This window comes from Trichomycterus rosablanca, chromosome 10, assembly GCF_030014385.1.
Source record: "Trichomycterus rosablanca isolate fTriRos1 chromosome 10, fTriRos1.hap1, whole genome shotgun sequence".
In the NCBI taxonomy this organism is placed as follows: domain Eukaryota; kingdom Metazoa; phylum Chordata; class Actinopteri; order Siluriformes; family Trichomycteridae; genus Trichomycterus; species Trichomycterus rosablanca.
This window is the reverse complement of record NC_085997.1, coordinates 26,103,059-26,120,436: the sequence shown is the minus strand read 5'-3', so window position 1 is coordinate 26,120,436 and position 17,378 is coordinate 26,103,059. Positions and strand designations below refer to the sequence as shown.

General features: G+C 42.5%; 1 protein-coding gene across 3 annotated transcripts in view; it reads left to right on the top strand.

Annotated features, from left to right (window-relative positions):
• Window positions 1–6,450, top strand: part of vti1a (vesicle transport through interaction with t-SNAREs 1A) — a 197,047-nt gene extending 190,597 nt beyond the window's left edge. For 2 of the 3 annotated variants that reach the window (XM_063003028.1, XM_063003027.1), the window contains one exon: window positions 4,097–6,450. In XM_063003028.1, coding sequence (XP_062859098.1) covers window positions 4,097–4,190 — 94 coding nt within the window. In that variant the 3' untranslated portion in view covers window positions 4,191–6,450. The remainder of the gene's footprint in view (window positions 1–4,096) is intronic. The other variant, XM_063003030.1, reaches the window with a different exon arrangement.
• The last annotated feature ends 10,928 nt before the right edge of the window (window positions 6,451–17,378 follow it).

Here is a 17,378-nt window from a genome sequence, read left to right as displayed (position 1 = left end):
AGGAGCGCAAATCTTGGGCTGTGGACAATGTGAAACATGTATTGTTCTCTGATGAGTCCACCTTTACTGTTTTCCCCACATCCGGGAGAGTTACGGTGTGGAGAAGCCCCAAAGAAGCGTACCACCCAGACTGTTGCATGCCCAGAGTGAAGCATGGGGGTGGATCAGTGATGGTTTGGGCTGCCATATCATGGCATTCCCTTGGCCCAATACTTGTGCTAGATGGGCGCGTCACTGCCAAGGACTACCGAACCATTCTGGAGGACCATGTGCATCCAATGGCGGTGCCGTGTATCAGGATGACAATGCACCAATACACACAGCAAGACTGGTGAAAGATTGGTTTGATGAACATGAAAGTGAAGTTGAACATCTCCCATGGCCTGCACAGTCACCAGATCTAAATATTATTGAGCCACTTTGGGGTGTTTTGGAGAAGCGAGTCAGGAAACGTTTTCCTCCACCAGCATCACGTAGTGACCTGGCCACTATCCTGCAAGAAGAATGGCTTAAAATCCCTCTGACCACTGTGCAGGACTTGTATATGTCATTTCCAAGACGAATTGACGCTGTATTGGCCGCAAAAGGAGGCCCTACACCATACTAATAAATTATTGTGGTCTAAAACCAGGTGTTTCAGTTATTTTGTCCAACCCCTGTATATATATATATATATATATACAAGTATATAAGTCTTTGTGATCATTCTTGAGTGCTCAGTGTAGTTAGTTTGAGAATCACTGTGATAATAGTAAGGTGTGTGGGTGTTTTACTTACAACCTTTTTTTGTGGTTTTGAGTTATTTATACTTTTTACTAATTTGCGTGTTATTTAATACACAAAAAATGTGGTATATACATTATGTACTTTATGATAATATAATACATTTTTCATATCAGCATGTTACCAGATTCAAATCTCCAGCACAGCTAGTAACACGATGATATCAGATGAATTAAGTCTGTGTAAACACGGTTATTTGTTATGCAGATGTGAATATGTCAATATTTAGCTACATACTGTTTCAAAATGATTTGCATAAAATAGGCATGGATAATCAGCGGTGACCCGTCCTCCCCTTATTCATGCTCCCAGCGGTGATGTCTGACTAATTACTCTTCCTTTACCGCTGTCTCCCGGCTCTCCTCTAGAGTACTGGACACTAGTTTCTTAACATGGTGTATATGCCGGCCTCTCTGCTGGATGCTGGTGTGTTCTTGTGCATGTGTAAATAATCAGTCTAAATAATGCATGCTAGTTAAAGAGGCATGGGGGAGATTCGGCCTTGCTAAACGAGCTTTGATTAATGTACTCCGCTATGAACATGCTCAGAATTATGCTTCCTGCTAAACGGTCAGTGCAGGCCTTTACCCAGCATGGCACAAAGCTTGAATTGCACTTATTTATGGAAATACAAACACACCTTCCACTCTGGTTGCCCTAATCTACCTTATCTTATAGAACATCCAAGTAGTATCACCTACATACACCGATCAGGTATAACATTAAAACCACCTACTTGTTTCTACACTCACTGTCCATATTATCAGCTCCACTTACCATATAGAAGCGCTTTGTAGTTCTACAATTACTGACTGTAGTCCATCTGTTTCTCTACATGCTTTGATAGCCCCCTTTTCATGCTGTTCTTCAATGGTCAGGACTCTCCCAGGACCACCACAGAGCAGGTATTATTTGGGTGGTGGATCATTCTCAGCACTGCAGTGACACTGACATGGTGGCGGTGTGTTGGTGTGTGTTGTGCTGGTATAAGTGGCTCAGACACAGCAGCGCTGCTGGAGTTTTTAAATACCGTGTCCACTCACTGTCCATTCTATTAGACACTCCTACCTAGTTGGTTCACCTTGTAGATGTAAAGTCAGAGACGATCACTCATCTATTGCTGCTGTTTGAGTTGGACAGTGTGTGGAGTTTCCTCAGGGACTCCAGTTACCTTTAACCCACTAAAAACATTTGGGCAGACTGACTAATGACCCTAAATTGACTGTCTGACTGAGTGTTGCCTTACGATAGATTGGCACCCTATCCTGAATATTTACTGTCTGTGGTTTACTGGTCATGCATAACCCACCGTGACCCTGATCAGGATAAAGGGGTGAGTAAAAAGTTATACTGGTTCTTTTCTATAACCAAAGTTTTACCCCAGAACTGACTTAAACAGGCATAACACTTTCACATTAAGCTTGATGAGCAAGGACGAAATTCCTTGTCCATATTTGGATTTCCTGTAATGATGTAAATGAACCAAAAATTGTCGTTAATGTATATTTAGAAATCTGTCACCTCATGTAACTTCAATTTAATTCTTATGCTTTAAAACATGCTCAAGTCTGTACTGGGGCTACTGGTGATGCCATAATACCACTACAATGACTATAACCTGAAATCTGTGCACTGTTTTGATTTGGAACACGACTGTTATAAAAGACATGTACATTAGCATGAGAGTGTTTGCACAATGTGGTGTATGGTTGTGTATGGTTCATCTGGTATAAAATGGGCTTAAAATGACTGTGAAATTGTACAAATTAGCCTTTAATGTTGATTTTAAGGTCCAGAACACTTATGAAAATGATTCTGACTGGTGAGTGATGGAAGGTGATGGTATTTAGGCACCGGAGTTGTGTGTGTGCATGTGAGCGTGTGTGTATGTGTGTGAGAGAGCGGGGCACTGCTGCTTGGCTGCAGCGGTGATAAATGGCGAGGCTGGAGGTTATTCATCTCCTGCTTGGTGCAGTGGACAGTGGCCCTGCTTTCTCTACATGTCAGCACATGGGATAATTCTGTCATTTATCAGGATTGACGGAGCACCAGTCGCCACTAAACACCAAACCGAGGTTTCGCCCATTTGCCTTCCCCTGGCTCTCCTCTACACTTACTTACTCACTCACTCACACGTGCCACTTTGACTTCTGCCGAAATTTCTGTGTTGTTCTAATGTGTGTGTTTTTTAATCATTTTAATTTGTGTGTTTATCAGTATAAAAAAAAAACAATGGATCTGCAAAACTTTTGGGAGCTTTTTCCATGTTATTCAAGGATAAATTTTTTAAGCTTTAATTTAGAAGGATGTGTGATGAGTGAAATTTTGTTGAACATGTAATATTACATTTACATTGTGTAAAATCACAAAAACATTGCACTTAAATTACGAATAAGAACTAATTAGTCTTGTTTTTATAGTTTTATAGTTCTTCTTTCTTTCTTCTTTCTTTTTCTTTCTTTCTTTCTTCTTTAGATTTTTAACTGTGATAATGTGACATTCTTAAATTTACCAATAGGAATTAAAGTGGTTAAAGGGTTTTGTGTTTTCTTAAAAAGTCCTTCTACCTTACTTTTTTTCTAAACTCAATGAACATACAAAGCTGTATTCACGTTCCTCAACCAGTTATTGGTGGCTCAAACGTTTACACACTTGTTAGGGACACATGTTATAAAACAAACTTGAGATTGCAATGATTTTTGACTTCAACTGTTTTTTGTTTTTTTTTGTCCATACAAACTTACAAAAGTAACTTCCAGATGTAAAAAATATGATGGCTCTTTGTGGCATGTCCTCCATCCTTTGGCAATTAGAATTGACTTATGTGGCCCTGTGGTCTGTTGCCACAATCAGAAAGAAAACCCAAAACAGAAGAACCATGAGAAAGAAGCCTTTTCTCTATAATCAGTTCAAAAAAGGTCTTGTGGTGATTTGTTTGACTTCAAAACTACAGGCACTTTAAAACAATGTTTTTTGTTTACATGCAAATCTGTGTTGTCTCTGTCACTATCACACACATTCATGGCATGTCAGCAGGTCAGATCAGGAAATATGTCAAATCTGATCCAATACCAATCCAACGTTTCAGACTAGTATTAGTCATGACATGAATAATTGTACTGATCAGCTCCTGTGAATGAGGTGCTTGTCTAGAGCAGTTCCTGCTTCGTTGAGATAAATAGGTACAAACACACTATATGCAAAATATATACACACAGTCATTAGCCATGTCCCATTGTGTCTCCTTTACTGAACATGTATCAAGACTAGGTGGCTTTTCATTACCGTTTTCTCTCTGTCTCTGTGTGTGCAGGGTCATTCAGAATCGCATCCTGATCTTCATCCTGGGCGCCATCATCCTCCTCACCATCGTCCTGGCCATCTATTTCAATCTGCGGGGCCACTGATCTCTGCTGACGGGTCCTGTGTATGTGTGTGTGTGCATGTGTGATTAATAGCAACAAAAGCGGTCCAGAGTAATTAGGACAAATTGTTCACATGAATCATTCCTGGGGCAGTGACAGGTGATCTCTTCTTGCGAGCGGAGCCGGCCCGGGTCCACCCTATACCCCATTACACTTTTACTGTTAGGACTTTATTCTTCGCCACTTATTTATGGGATCTTCGTCTGACTGATTTCCAACGGACCATCCATATGGAGGAATAACACCAAGTACCAGTAGTTAAAAGGGTTTCAGTAATGGAATGGTTTTATTTTCAAGAAAATGGTTTGATTATTTGTACTTTTTAGTGTTCACCGGTGTGTATTTACATGCATGCACAGTCTCAGCACGGTTCCTGATCTGTTCTGTGTGTGTAACGGGTGCAGAAAGGCTTTGACAACAGTGGGTGCAGCACACAGCGTAGAATCACACAGAACACCCAGTCCAAAGGTCAGTGCCTGAAATATACGCCTCATCCAGTCGCGCTTCATCCAGGATTAGTAGCTTCTCACGCTGTTCTTCTAAGGCCAGTAAAGGCCTGGTGTGTTTAGGCAAACCAGCTTGAAACCTGTATCCCCTTCCAGCTTTGCTCATAATGTATGGCATAAACATTTGTTGAAACATGCACACAGTACTAATTTACACTCACACTCGCACTAATGGACACACACACTCACACCTAGGCCTAGTTAAGGCTGGTACCATACTCAGCAAATGCCACCAATGCTTTTAGCTAAACCAGATCAGATAAGTATCGCTGAATTCCCAGATGTGTCAGAATTTAGTTGCTCAGTTTAAGCATTGTGCAAGCAATGTTTATTTTATGTATTTATTAGGATTTTAGCATCATTTTCCACACCTTGGTTACATTCATGACAGGACAGGTAGTTACAGATTACACAAGTTTAATATCAAACACAGTCATGGACAATTTTGTATCTCCACCTGACTGCATGTCTTTGTACTGTGGGAGGAAACAGGAGCACCCGGAAGAAAACCCACACAAACACAGGAAGAACATCCACACGGAAAGGTCCTGGACTGCTCCACCTGGGAATCGAACTCAGGACATTTTTGCTATGAAGGGGCGGCACGGTGGCTAAGTGGGTAGCGCTGTCGCCTCACAGCAAGAATGTTCTGGGTTCGATCCCCAGGTGGGGCGGTCCTTGTCCTTTCTGTGTGGAGTTTGCATGTTCTCCCCGTGCCTGCGTGGGTTTACTCCGGGCGCTCTGGTTTCCTCCCACAGTCCAAAGACATGCAGGTAAGGTGAATTGGGGACACTGGGTTGTCCATGACTGTGTTCGATGTGGCCTTGTGAACTGATGAGCCTTGTGTAATGAGTAACTACCGTTCCTGTCATTAATGTAACCAAAGTGTAAAACATGACGTTAAAATCCTAATAAACAAACAAACAAACAAATTTGCTATGAAGTGACAGTGCTACCCACCGAGCCACCATGCTGCCCCTCAAAAATGTCTGTGGCAGAGCAGTTTAATAAAGCGGCATAGATTGTTTTAGCAGCAAGCATGAAAACACACTTTTTAATTGTTGACACGTTTATATCAGAGGTCCATTTTACTGTCCTTTTTTATTTGGTTTGTACAGCAGGGTCGTGCTTCACAGTGTCATGTTTGTTAGCATAGTCATAGCTTTACAAACTAATTTATTCATTTATTTTATAGAAATAATCTAAATTCAAACACTGATAAGTCACCATGGTGTAAGCAAGATAAATGTACAAGACTAACTGTGTGCATGTGGTGTTTGTCTTTGTGAGTCAAAAAAGAAGGGACCTCTGTACCTGTGCTTATATTTTCACTACAGTAAATGCTGACCAAATCTCCAGTATTCTTGCAACAAAGTGATTTTTATACAAAATGTTGCTCACGCTTAATCTATGGTGAGGAACACCTTGTAAAATTTAAAAATATCTAAAAATGTTTTTTTTTTTTATATTAATAATACCTTACAACTTTAACTGCAAACAATACAATGTCAATTTATGACCAAATTCAGCATCATGTTACAATATTCATACAAAAGAATTTAGAAAATTGATCAACATTTTCCTGAGGCACAGATACAGAGGTTCTTTTTTGACACTTTTTTTGGTGTATTTCCCTATTAATTATTGGATTATTGTATTTTTGTCTTGCTGTAAATGTGCATCTGATTTTATTGATCATTACATAAAGACCTATTTCTGTGTAACACAAAAAAAAATTTCTTCTCTTCCTGTTTTCTTCTTAGGACCAACTCTTGAATATAGTGGTCAATTGGTTCTGGGAGTGGTGTTGAGTTTAAAAGGCGTTGAGTTTCAAGTTTTTTTTCCATAAGGATGTATGGGAGGCCTGTTAATGTGTTCCATGGTCCTGTGGAACTGCATATATTTTAGGCAAATGTAAAATATATATATGTAAAATAACACAAATATAATTTAAAAACACTGAAATACAATTGAAAACAATTGAAAAATGAGCGAGGAATTTCATTAGTGGAGAGAACATACATCGATCAGCCATAACATTAAAACCACCTTTTTGTTTCTACACTCACTGTCCATTTTATCAGCTCCACTTACCATATAGAAGCACTTTGTACAGTAGTTTAGTCTACAATTACTGACTGTAGTCCATCTATTTCTCTGCATGCTTTGTTAGCCCCCTTTCATGATGTTCGTCAATGGTCAGGACCCCCACAGGACCACTACAGAGTAGGTATTATTTGGGTGTGGATGGACTACAATCAGTAATTGTAGAACTACAGAGTGCTTCTATATGGTAAGTGGAGCTGATAAAATGGACAGTGAGTGTAGAAAAAAGGAGGCGGTTTTAATGTTATGGCTGATCAGTGTATGAGCAGTAATAATTAATAGAGGTTTAGTGTTCCTGTGTCGTTCTTTTAATACATTAACTAACATTAAGCTTTTTTTACAATAAGCGTTTTAGACTCTGTCAAAATAAAGCTGATTCTTACAATCTCTCAGAACCCTGTAACACAAGTTTAAAAGTGAAACAGAAGAAAAAAATCAGATAAACACAGATACATGTGGAGCTTTCAGAGTGGATTTGACTGTTATTCCACACAAATGCAGATTCGACTCATATGCACACTTTGATGACGTTTTACTGCACCGATCAAGCCGAGTGCTGAACAAAACGACTGTTTATTGTTAATTTGAAATTAAATTAATACATTTTTAAAAAACAAACTGAACACGTTGAGTTTAAGGGTACAGATTTCTCCACGAAGGGCGTTGAGTTTTAAAGATTTTGAGTTTAGGGGACATTGAGTTACAAGGTACTACTGTATTTAATTGTGAAAGACTTGAGGAATCTGAGGAAATGACAGTGTCGTCAATCACTGATCTGACCGCTGAATTATATTGTGTTTGATTGTGTGTGTTTTACATGGTGGCCAGATATTTTATGCAGTAGTATATGTTCACGTATGCTGTACACACACTATTTATTTCACACTGTATGTATAATTCCGCCTGCAGACGACACACACCCATATACACGAACATGCCCGTCTGAGGCCTGACCGACAGACAAGACAGGCAGAGGGCATTTGTTATTCTGTTTCAGGCCGCTGGATTGTCTTATTTTGGAAGCAGCGTGGTGGGGGGGCTCTCTCTGCCTCCGCTTCACAGCTTCGGCTTCAAAGCGGCAAATTAATGGCCGACAAAATAGCGCGTCTCTGTCCGTCCCACGTGGGGCCGACCCGTCGAGAGTTATCATTAAGTTAAGAAATAAATGAAGAGAAAAGAGAACGGAGGAAGACGAAGGCCGAGGAGGGGCAGGATCCCGCCGGTTTGACAAACCTCGTCAGATAATGACCTTAGCGATGGCGGGTTTTGCGCGGACGGCTCCGGTTGTCTCCGTTCTGTTCGTCCTCTGCGTCCTCCTTCAGAACTACTCTCATTTTTCTACGCAGGTACCAGCGTGCGTTCGGTCTGAGCGTGTCGTGAATATATTCTGCTGTTGATTTGTGTCGCTGGCTGTGTGTGTGTGTGTGTGCACGTTTTGCTGACTGTGTCTTTGTGTTCTCTCTCTCTCTCTCTCTCTCTCTCTCTTTCTCTCTCTCGGGCTGTCAGATCCTCTCAGTAGTGAGTGGCTGGTGGAAGGCAGCGTGGCTGCGGCTCTATTTGAAGTTGTAATGGTGTCAAAAAGTCAGGGCTGACTGACAGCCGTCAGTCCCACTGGGGCTCATTAAATCATAACAACTTGACAAGGAAATAATTGAGCGCTGATGACGGGCTGAAGCTCGTTTAGATGTTTTTATTTTCTTTCATTATTCTGACCATTATGTTCATTAAGAAACTGCATTAAGGGACTTTTAAGAGGCTAATGATTTGTTTATATCCCCTCTTCTATTATTTATACATTAGCTGGCTCTCGTTATATCTTGGCAGGCTGGCGGGAGCATCTGCTGCATCTGTTTTACTCCTCACACCTTCTCTTTTTTCTCTCTCTTATATCCATAGCTTCTGTTCCTTTCTCCTCCTCCCTTCTCCCAGCTCCTTCTTCTCCTCTCTCAGCCTCTCCTCTTCTCATTTGTTACTTTACTCCCAAACCCACACCCTCTTCTCACCATCTCTTTACACTATCCTTCCTCCCTTAGTCCTTCCTCTTCTACATTTTCCTCACATCCTCTCCTCACAGCCTCCTTTTCTCCCTTAGCTTCTGCTCCCTCTCTACTTTTCTCCTCACATCTCCTTAAGTTATCCTTCCTTCCTTACCTTTCCTTCCTCTATACTTTCCTCCTTACTATTTCCTCACATTATCCTTCCTCCCTCAGCCTCTCCTCCCTCTCTACTTTCCTCCTCACATCTCCTCACACTATCCTTCCTCCCTTACCCTCTCTTCCCTTTCTAGTTTCCTCCTCACTCTCTCCTCACGCTATCATTCCTCCCTCAGCCTCTCCTCCCTCTGTAGTTTTCTCCTCACATTATCCTTCCTCTTTTGGCTTCTCCTCCCTCTCTAGTTTCCTCCTCACTCTCTCCTCACGCTATCCTTTCTCCCTTACCCTCTCCTCCCTCTCTAGTTTCCTCCTCACATCTCCTCATGCTATTCTATCTTCCTTAGCCTCTCCTCTTCTACATTTTCCCCACATCTTCTCCTCACATTCTCCTTTCGTCTTACACCCTCTCCTCCCTCTCTCCTCCCTCTCTACTTTCCTCCTTACATCTCCTCACACTATTCTTTCTTTATTAGCTCTCCTCCCTCTCTAATTTCCTCCTCACATCTCCTCATGCTATCCTTCTTCCCTTAGCTTCTCCTCCCTCTCTAGTTTCCTCCTCACATCTCCTCATGCTATCCTTCTTTCCTTAGCTTCTCCTCCCTCTAGTTTCCTCCTCACATGTCCTCATGCTATCCTTCTTCCCTTACCCTTTCCTCCCTCTCTACTTACCTCCTCACGTCTCCTCACGCTATCCCACACCCTCTTCTCACCATCTCTTTACACTATCCTTCCTCCCTTAGCCTCTCCTCTTCTACATTTTTCCCCACATCCTCTCCTCACATCCTCCTTTGCTTTTACACCCTCTCCTTCCTCTATACTTTCCTCCTCACTATTTCCTCACTTTATCCTTTCTTCTTTAGCCTCTTCTCCCTCTCTACTTTCCTCCTTACATCTTTTCACATTATCCTTCCTCTTTTGGCTTCTCCTCCCTCTGTAGTTTTCTCCTCAAATCTCTTCACGCTATTCTTCCTCCCTTAGCTTCTCTTTCCTTTGTAGCTTCCTCCTCACATCTCCTCATGCTATCTTTCCTTCCTTAGCCTCTCCTCTTCTACATTCTTCCCACACCCTTTCTTCACATCCTCCTTTTCGCCCTTACCCTCTCCTCCCTCTCCACTTACCTCCTCACATCTCCTCACATTATCCTTTCTCCCTTACTCTCTCCTCCCTCTCTAGTTTCCTCCTCACTCTCTCCTCATGCTATCTTTTCTCCCTTACCCTCTCCTCCCTCTGTAGTTTCCTCCTTACATCTCCTCAAAGTATCCTATTTCCTTTAGACTCTTCTCTTCTACATTCTTCCCACACCTTCACCTTCTCCTTATGCTATCATTCCTCCCTTACCCTTACCTCCTTTTCTACTTTCCTCCTCACACTATCCTTCTCTCCTTAGCCTCGCTTAGCCTCTCCTCCCTCTCTAGTTTCCTCCTCACTCTCTCCTCACGCTATCCTTCCTTCCTTAGCCTCTCCTCTTCTACATTCTTCCCGCACACTCTCCTCATATCCTCCTTTTCTCCCTTACCTGCTCCTCTTTCTCTACAGTGCTCTCACACCCACACCCTCTTCCTCTCTTCGCATCCTCCTTTTCTCCCTTACCTGCTCCTCCTTCTCTACAGTCTTCCCACATGCTTTCCCTCTTCTCTCCTAACCTGCTTTTCTCCCTTACCCTCGCCTTCCTCTCTACTTTAGTCCTACACCCCAATCCTTACCCTCTCCTCATGCTATCCTTCCTCCCTTAGCCTCTTCTCTTTTACATTCTTCCCACACCCTCTCCCTTTCCTCTCCTCACAGCCTTCTTTCGTCCCCTACCTGCTCCTTTTTCTCCAGTCTGCCCACGCTCTCTCCCTCTCCTCACATCCTCCTTTTCTCCTTTACCCACTCCTCCTTTTCTAGTCTTCCCACACCCTCTTCTCACTATATACCCTCCTTTTTCCACAACTTTTCCTCCCATCCTCCTTTTCTCTCTTACCCACTTCCCTTTTGCTACAAGCTTTTAGCACCCTCTACTCACCATATACCGTCCTCTCCCCACATACTTCTTTCCTCCTACCCTCCTTTCTCCACACCTTCTCCTCACATCCTCCTTTTTTCTCTTACCCACTCCTTTCTCTACAGGCTTTCCTCACCATCTACTCTCCTCTCCTTAAATCTTCCTTTCCTCCCTTACCCTTATGCTCTCCTGTTCTCCATTGCTCTTTCCTCTCTCTACTTTTCTCCAAAACCCTTTTCTCATCTGTTCTGTCCTGTTCTCTTTTTGTCCTCTAACTTTCCGTACAATATTTGCTGCTTTTCTTACTCTTTCATTTGCTTAATTATTCTCTTTTTAAAGATCTTGCGCTCCTCCCACTCTCCGCCTTGAGCTGTTGCAATTCTTCTTTAAGCAACAGAACCTTTGAAATGGGAATTAGAGAGAATATTGTGTGTATTCTCTTTTATTTAGAAGAGGTACTTTCACATTTCATAATGTCATTAAAGTTGAATATAGCCATCATAGAGACTTCAGCCTCAGGAGGGATATTTATTAACCACTTCAGCTTATTTCATGTTATGATGATGCAAACCCACAGTGCAACTTGTTGATGATGGACGTCCACTTTGTAGCCACTTTGTGTTTGTGTGTGTGGTGTGTGTGTTGTGTGTGTGTGTTGTGTTGTGTGTGTGTGTGTGTGTGTGTTGGAGAGAGAAAAAATGTTTTTATTGGCTCCTGTATTTAAAATACATGGGGGGTCCATGTTTCATCTGTGTGTTTCCAATATGATAAACGTCCCTATAATTGATGACATATAATTATGTGTTACTGTTGTTGTGTGCATGTGTAAGTGTGGAATCCTGTGGTTAGCAGCAGAATAGACAGATTTGTATTTTATTTTAATTCAGGTTTGTTTGTGATTCCCTTTGATGGCACAATGTGGCCCAATCAACTGAATTCACTCTATACTACAATATCAACACATTCTGTCAATATTCAATACAATCTTTTTGTTTATTTGTGTTAAGAGCCTGTGGATCAGATATTGCAGTGTGCTGTGATCATGCACCCAGGATGATATTGTGAGAGTCTGAGAGTACAGAGCATCTGGTCGAGACTTCCTACTGATCACATCCATCTTTTTCCGTTAGCCTGACGACCGTTCTGATTCTCTTCTTGCTTTCATTTATCAGTGATTTTTATGGATTGTGATCTTTGTAGATGTGCTGACTGCTTGTCTAGATGCAACACTATCATTAAAGCAGTACTGCGTTTCAACAACGCTGAGTGTTTTCGTCGCTCATTAGGCCTCAGATTAGCTCTGTTGTGTCACGTCAACCGCACGTCACAGAAGAATCAGGAGAAAGGAGTACCAACGCAGTGCCGTTTATGGTTTTAAACCTGCAGCTACAACACCAGCCGGCTGCTTTTTTTTTTACTTACTCTCAGTCCTCTGTACCCCGCTGTGCCACTAGAGTGTGTAAGTTTGTGTGTGTATGCAGACACTCTTGCACAATAAAAGAAAAAGACAGACTGACCCATAAATTGTACAGTAATCCCAGAGTGCTATTCAGTTTCATCTATGGCCTTTCACTGCACTCGCTCTCACTGCAAAAATTATGGGTAATATTTTTTGTGCATACTAGGGCTGGCAAATAGCTTTAATACTAAACTTTAATTTTAGCTGTTTAAAGAATTGTATGTTTATATACCTTGCTGTAAAAAGAAGTCTTTTATTTGCTAATTTGTCACAGCAAATATTTCAGATCTTCCAACTAAGTTTCCACACTGTTTAAAACTATTTATTAAGAATTTCAAAAGCAAATGACAAAACTTTTCTATATAGTCACCTTTAGATGCATTTTTCCCAGCGCCGTGCCAACTTTTTAATGCCATCAACAAAACATGTTTATGGTTGAGCTTGTAGCCACTAATGCGCCGCTGCTTTCACATCATCATCACATGATAATCTTCTTCCCCTTAAAGCTTCTTTGGGGGTGGAAATCAGATGGTGCTAAATCTCACTCAGTCTCTCAGACACGATCAATTACTACTCCTCCCTCCCTTACCGCTTCCAACCAAAATATACAAGTGCGGAAACTTTTTGAAGATCCCTTGTAATTGTAAGGGATACAGATACAGATCCAAGTAAGCCCAAAATGCAGCTTTTGAGTCAAAGGTGGAACTTTTTGGAAGATGTGAGTCTTGTGACATCAGGCTTAACAATAACCATGCATTCCATAAGAATGTCATTCCAACATCATACAAACATGGTAGTGTGATGGTCTGGGACTGCTTTGCTTCTGCAGGACCTGGATTTACATTTACATTTTCAGCATTTAGCAGACGCTCTTATCCAGAGCGACTTACAGAAGTGCTTCCAAGTTAACATTTCATTTCTCAAGTTTAGGTAAACAACAGTCGAAGAACACAAATCTGCTAAAACCTGTTAGAACCAAAGTGTTTTTTGTTTTTTTTTGGAAATGGAAAAGGATGGAACAAGATGTTAGTAAATAAGTACAAGTCAGCTTGTGTACAAGTGCTTCATTAAAAGGTGGGTTTTTAATCATTTTTTAAAGACAGCAAGAGACTCAGATGTTCGGACAGACAGAGGAAGTTCATTCCACCACTTGGGCGCTAGAACAGAGAAGAGCCTTGATGCTTGTCCTCCTTTAGTCCTGGATGGAGGCTCAAGTCGAGCGAGACTGGTGGCTCGGAGGTTGCGTGGTACAGAGCGGGGTTTGATTAGACCACGAAGGTAGCTTGGGGCTGGTCCATTTTTGGCTTTGAAGGCGAGTGTCAGTGTTTTAAACTGAATACGTGCAGCTACAGGAAGCCAGTGAAGAGAACGCAGCAGTGGGGTGATGTGGCAGTGTTTGGGCTGGTTAAAAACCAGGCGAGCAGCTGCATTTTGAATGAGCTGCAAGGGTTTAATAGTGGACATGGGCGCTCCTGCCAGAAGGGAATTGCAGTAGTCCAACCGTGAGATTACAAGTGATTGCACCAGAATCTGGGTAGCTTCCCTGGAGAGAAATGGCCGAATCTTCCTGATGTTGTACAGGAGGAACCGGCACGATCTTGTCATGTTGGCTATATAAGGAGAGAAGGTCAGCTGGTTATCCAGGACAGCACCAAGACTTCTTACCTTATCAGATGGTCTGATCTGGGAGTCATCCAGAGAAATTACTAGGTCCTGGGTTGGAGACTGATCTCCAGGAATAAGCAACATCTCTGTCTTGCTGGGATTAAGTTTTAGATGATGAGCTGACATCCATTGTGAGATATCTCGCAGACATGCTGAGATGCGAGCTGAGACTTGTGTGTCTGAAGGAGGAAATGACAGAATGAGCTGAGTGTCTTCTGCATAGGAGTGGTAGGAGAAGCCATAGGAGGCTATGACCTTACCCAGAAAGTGGGTGTAGATAGAGAAAAGAAGTGGGCCAAGTACAGAGCCCTGAGGAACACCGGTTGAGAGAGTGCATGGGGGAGATATGGATCCCCTCCATGACACTTGGTAGGAGCGCCCTTCGAGGTAGGAGGCCATCCATTGCCATGCTGAACCTGTTACACCAAGGTTTGAGAGTGTGGACAAGAGAATGCTGTGATTCACGGTGTCGAAGGCTGCAGAGAGGTCAAGAAGAATAAGGACAGATGACAGTTTGGCTGCTTTGGCTGCATGAAGCTTCTCAGTAACAGCTACAAGTGCTGTTTCCGTAGAATGTGCTGCCTTGAAGCCAGACTGGTACGAATCGTGGAGGTCATTCTGAGTGAGAAAGGCAGATAGTTGGTTATAGACAGCACGTTCAAGAATTTTGGATAGAAAAGAGAGGAGTGAGACAGGTCTGTAGTTGTTAATGTCTGTAGTGTCTAGTGTAGGTTTCTTAAGAAGGGGAATGACCTGAGCCTTCTTAAAAGCAGTAGGGACAACACCTGATGTCAGGGAGTTGTTGATGATGGGTGTGATGAAGGGGATTAGGTCCTGCGAGAGGTCTTTGAGGATGGTGGATGGTATAGGGGAGTGTGCATGTAGTGGGATTGCTGGATGAGAGGAGCTGTGTAACCTCATCCATGGTGAGTGGGGTGAAGCTGGTGAGTGTGTTGGTGGGTTGAGGGTCAGCTGAAAGTGGGTCAGTCGGAGAAAAGGATTGATTGATTTTGTCAATCCTGTCCTGAAAGAATGTTGCAAAGTCAGTAGCAGTGAGAGAGGCAGATGGGGGAGGAGGAGGAGGGTTCAGAAGAGAGGAAAAGATAGCATGAAGCTTACGTGGGTCAGCAGCAGATTGTTCAAGCTTGGCTTTGTAAAAAGATGTTTTTGCAGCAGTCACGTCGGATGAGAACCTGGACAGCAGATCGTGGTAGGAGTGGAGATCCACACTGAGCTTAGATTTCCTCCACTTTCTCTCAGCTGCCCTTAATTCTCTTCTGTTGCTGCGCAATGCATCTGAAAGCCAAGGAGCAGGGTGAGAAGGTTTTCCTCGTTTGAGGGTAAGAGGACAGAGCTGATCGAGGGATGTTGAAAGAGTATTAGTTGCAGAGTTGAGTGGAAGGGTAGCAAGCATGTCAGGGTTAGGTAGTGAAGTTAGGATGTTGGAGATCAGCAGGGAGGAAGATAAAGAGTGAAGATTGGGGCGTGTCGTAAGGGTGAAAGTGTGGTTGGAGGTAGGAAGAGTTGGGAGATAGAGAGAGAAGGACACAAAGTGATGGTCAGAGAGGTGAAGTGGGGTGACAGTGAGGTCCAGAACAGAAGCTGGACGGCTGAAGACCAGATCCAGAAGATTGCCTCCTTTGTGTGTCGGAGGGCTGTGGTTAAAGAGGAGGTCAAAAGATGAAAGAAGAGGAAGAAGACAGGAGGACTGAAGTGTAGGGAGATTAAAGTCATCAAGAAGAGTCAGAGGAGTTCCATCTGAAGGGAAGAAACTCAGAAGAACATCCAGCTCTTCTATGAAGTCTCCCAATGAGCCAGGTGGTCTGTAAATGACAATGATATGAAGAGTAATTGGAAAAGTAACAGTAATAGCATGAAATTAAAAAGATGAAATGTTAAGGTCAGAAACATTCACAGTAGTGAATTGCTATTTCCTGGTCAAGAGCAAACCTGTACCACCACCCCTACCAGATCCTCTCGGTGTATGAGAGAAGGTGTAGGCAGAGGATAAGGCTGCTGGTGTTGCTGAGTTCTCGGTGGTGATCCATGTCTCAGTCAGTGCCAGGAAGTCAAGGCTGTGAGAAAGTGCAAAAGCTGAGATGAAGTCAGCTTTTTTGGACGGCTGATTGACAGTTCCAGACCCCACCTACCACCACTGTTTGAGATTGTTGCAACAGTTGGGGGTAGATGAGGTTGCTGGCGTTGCTGTTCCTGTAATGTGACTTCTGATGTCTGCAGGGTCTGTGAGATATAAGCACAGGAATGTTTGAGTAGCACATGCTGAGAAAAGTTTGATAGATTAAACAATGTCAGAGACTGATAGTACTTACCCAAAGTTAGTTTAGTAGAAAAAAGTTAGATCAATCCAGACAGCCATTAAAACCTAGTGATAGAGAAGACCAAGATTTAGACCGAGATTTAATTTTATACTAAGCTTAGCCCTGCCCCTCAATTCACACCTAGGCCTCTAACCATAAGACACCTGAAACCACTTTAACCAATCAGCAAAACACAGATTAATGCAGCCACAGACTAGCTTAGTTTTTTACAAATAGTTAAATTCTAGCACAGTTAAGCAAGTTAATAATCAAAGTTGCAAAGATAGATTCTAAAACAAGTTATTCTAAAACAAGTTACTGCAAAGAATATACTTCAACCAGTAGCCTACCTTACCCAGGAATACAAATGAACACAATGGAAGTTACAAGCACTGGATGACTTGTCTTAGCTGATGGAACCATGAATTTTGCTCTTTATCAAAAAAATATTTAATAAGAAAGTAAGTTCAAGCACAGCAGGTTTCTAAACACTGTGTCCACTCACTGTCCACTCTATTAGACACTCCTACCTGGTTGGTCCACCTTGTAGATGTAAAGTCAGAGACGATCGCTCATCTATTGCTGCTGATTGAGTTGGTCATCTTCTAGACCTTCATCAGTGGTCAGAGGACGCTGCCTACAGGGCGCTGTTGGCTGGATATATTTTTGGTTGGTGGACTATTCTCAGTCCAGCAGTGACAGTGAGGTGTTTAAAACTTCAGCAGCATTGCTGTGTCTGATCCACTCATACCAGCACAACACACACTAATACACCACCACCATGTCAGTGTCACTGCAGTGCTAAGAATGACCCACCACCCAAATAATACCTACTCTGTAGTGGTCCTGGGAGAGTCCTGACCATTGAAGAACAGCACGAAAGGAGGCGAACAAAGCATGCAGAGAAATAGATGGACTACAGTCAGTAATTGTAGAACTACAAAGTGCTTCTATATGCTAAGTGGAGCTGATAAAATGG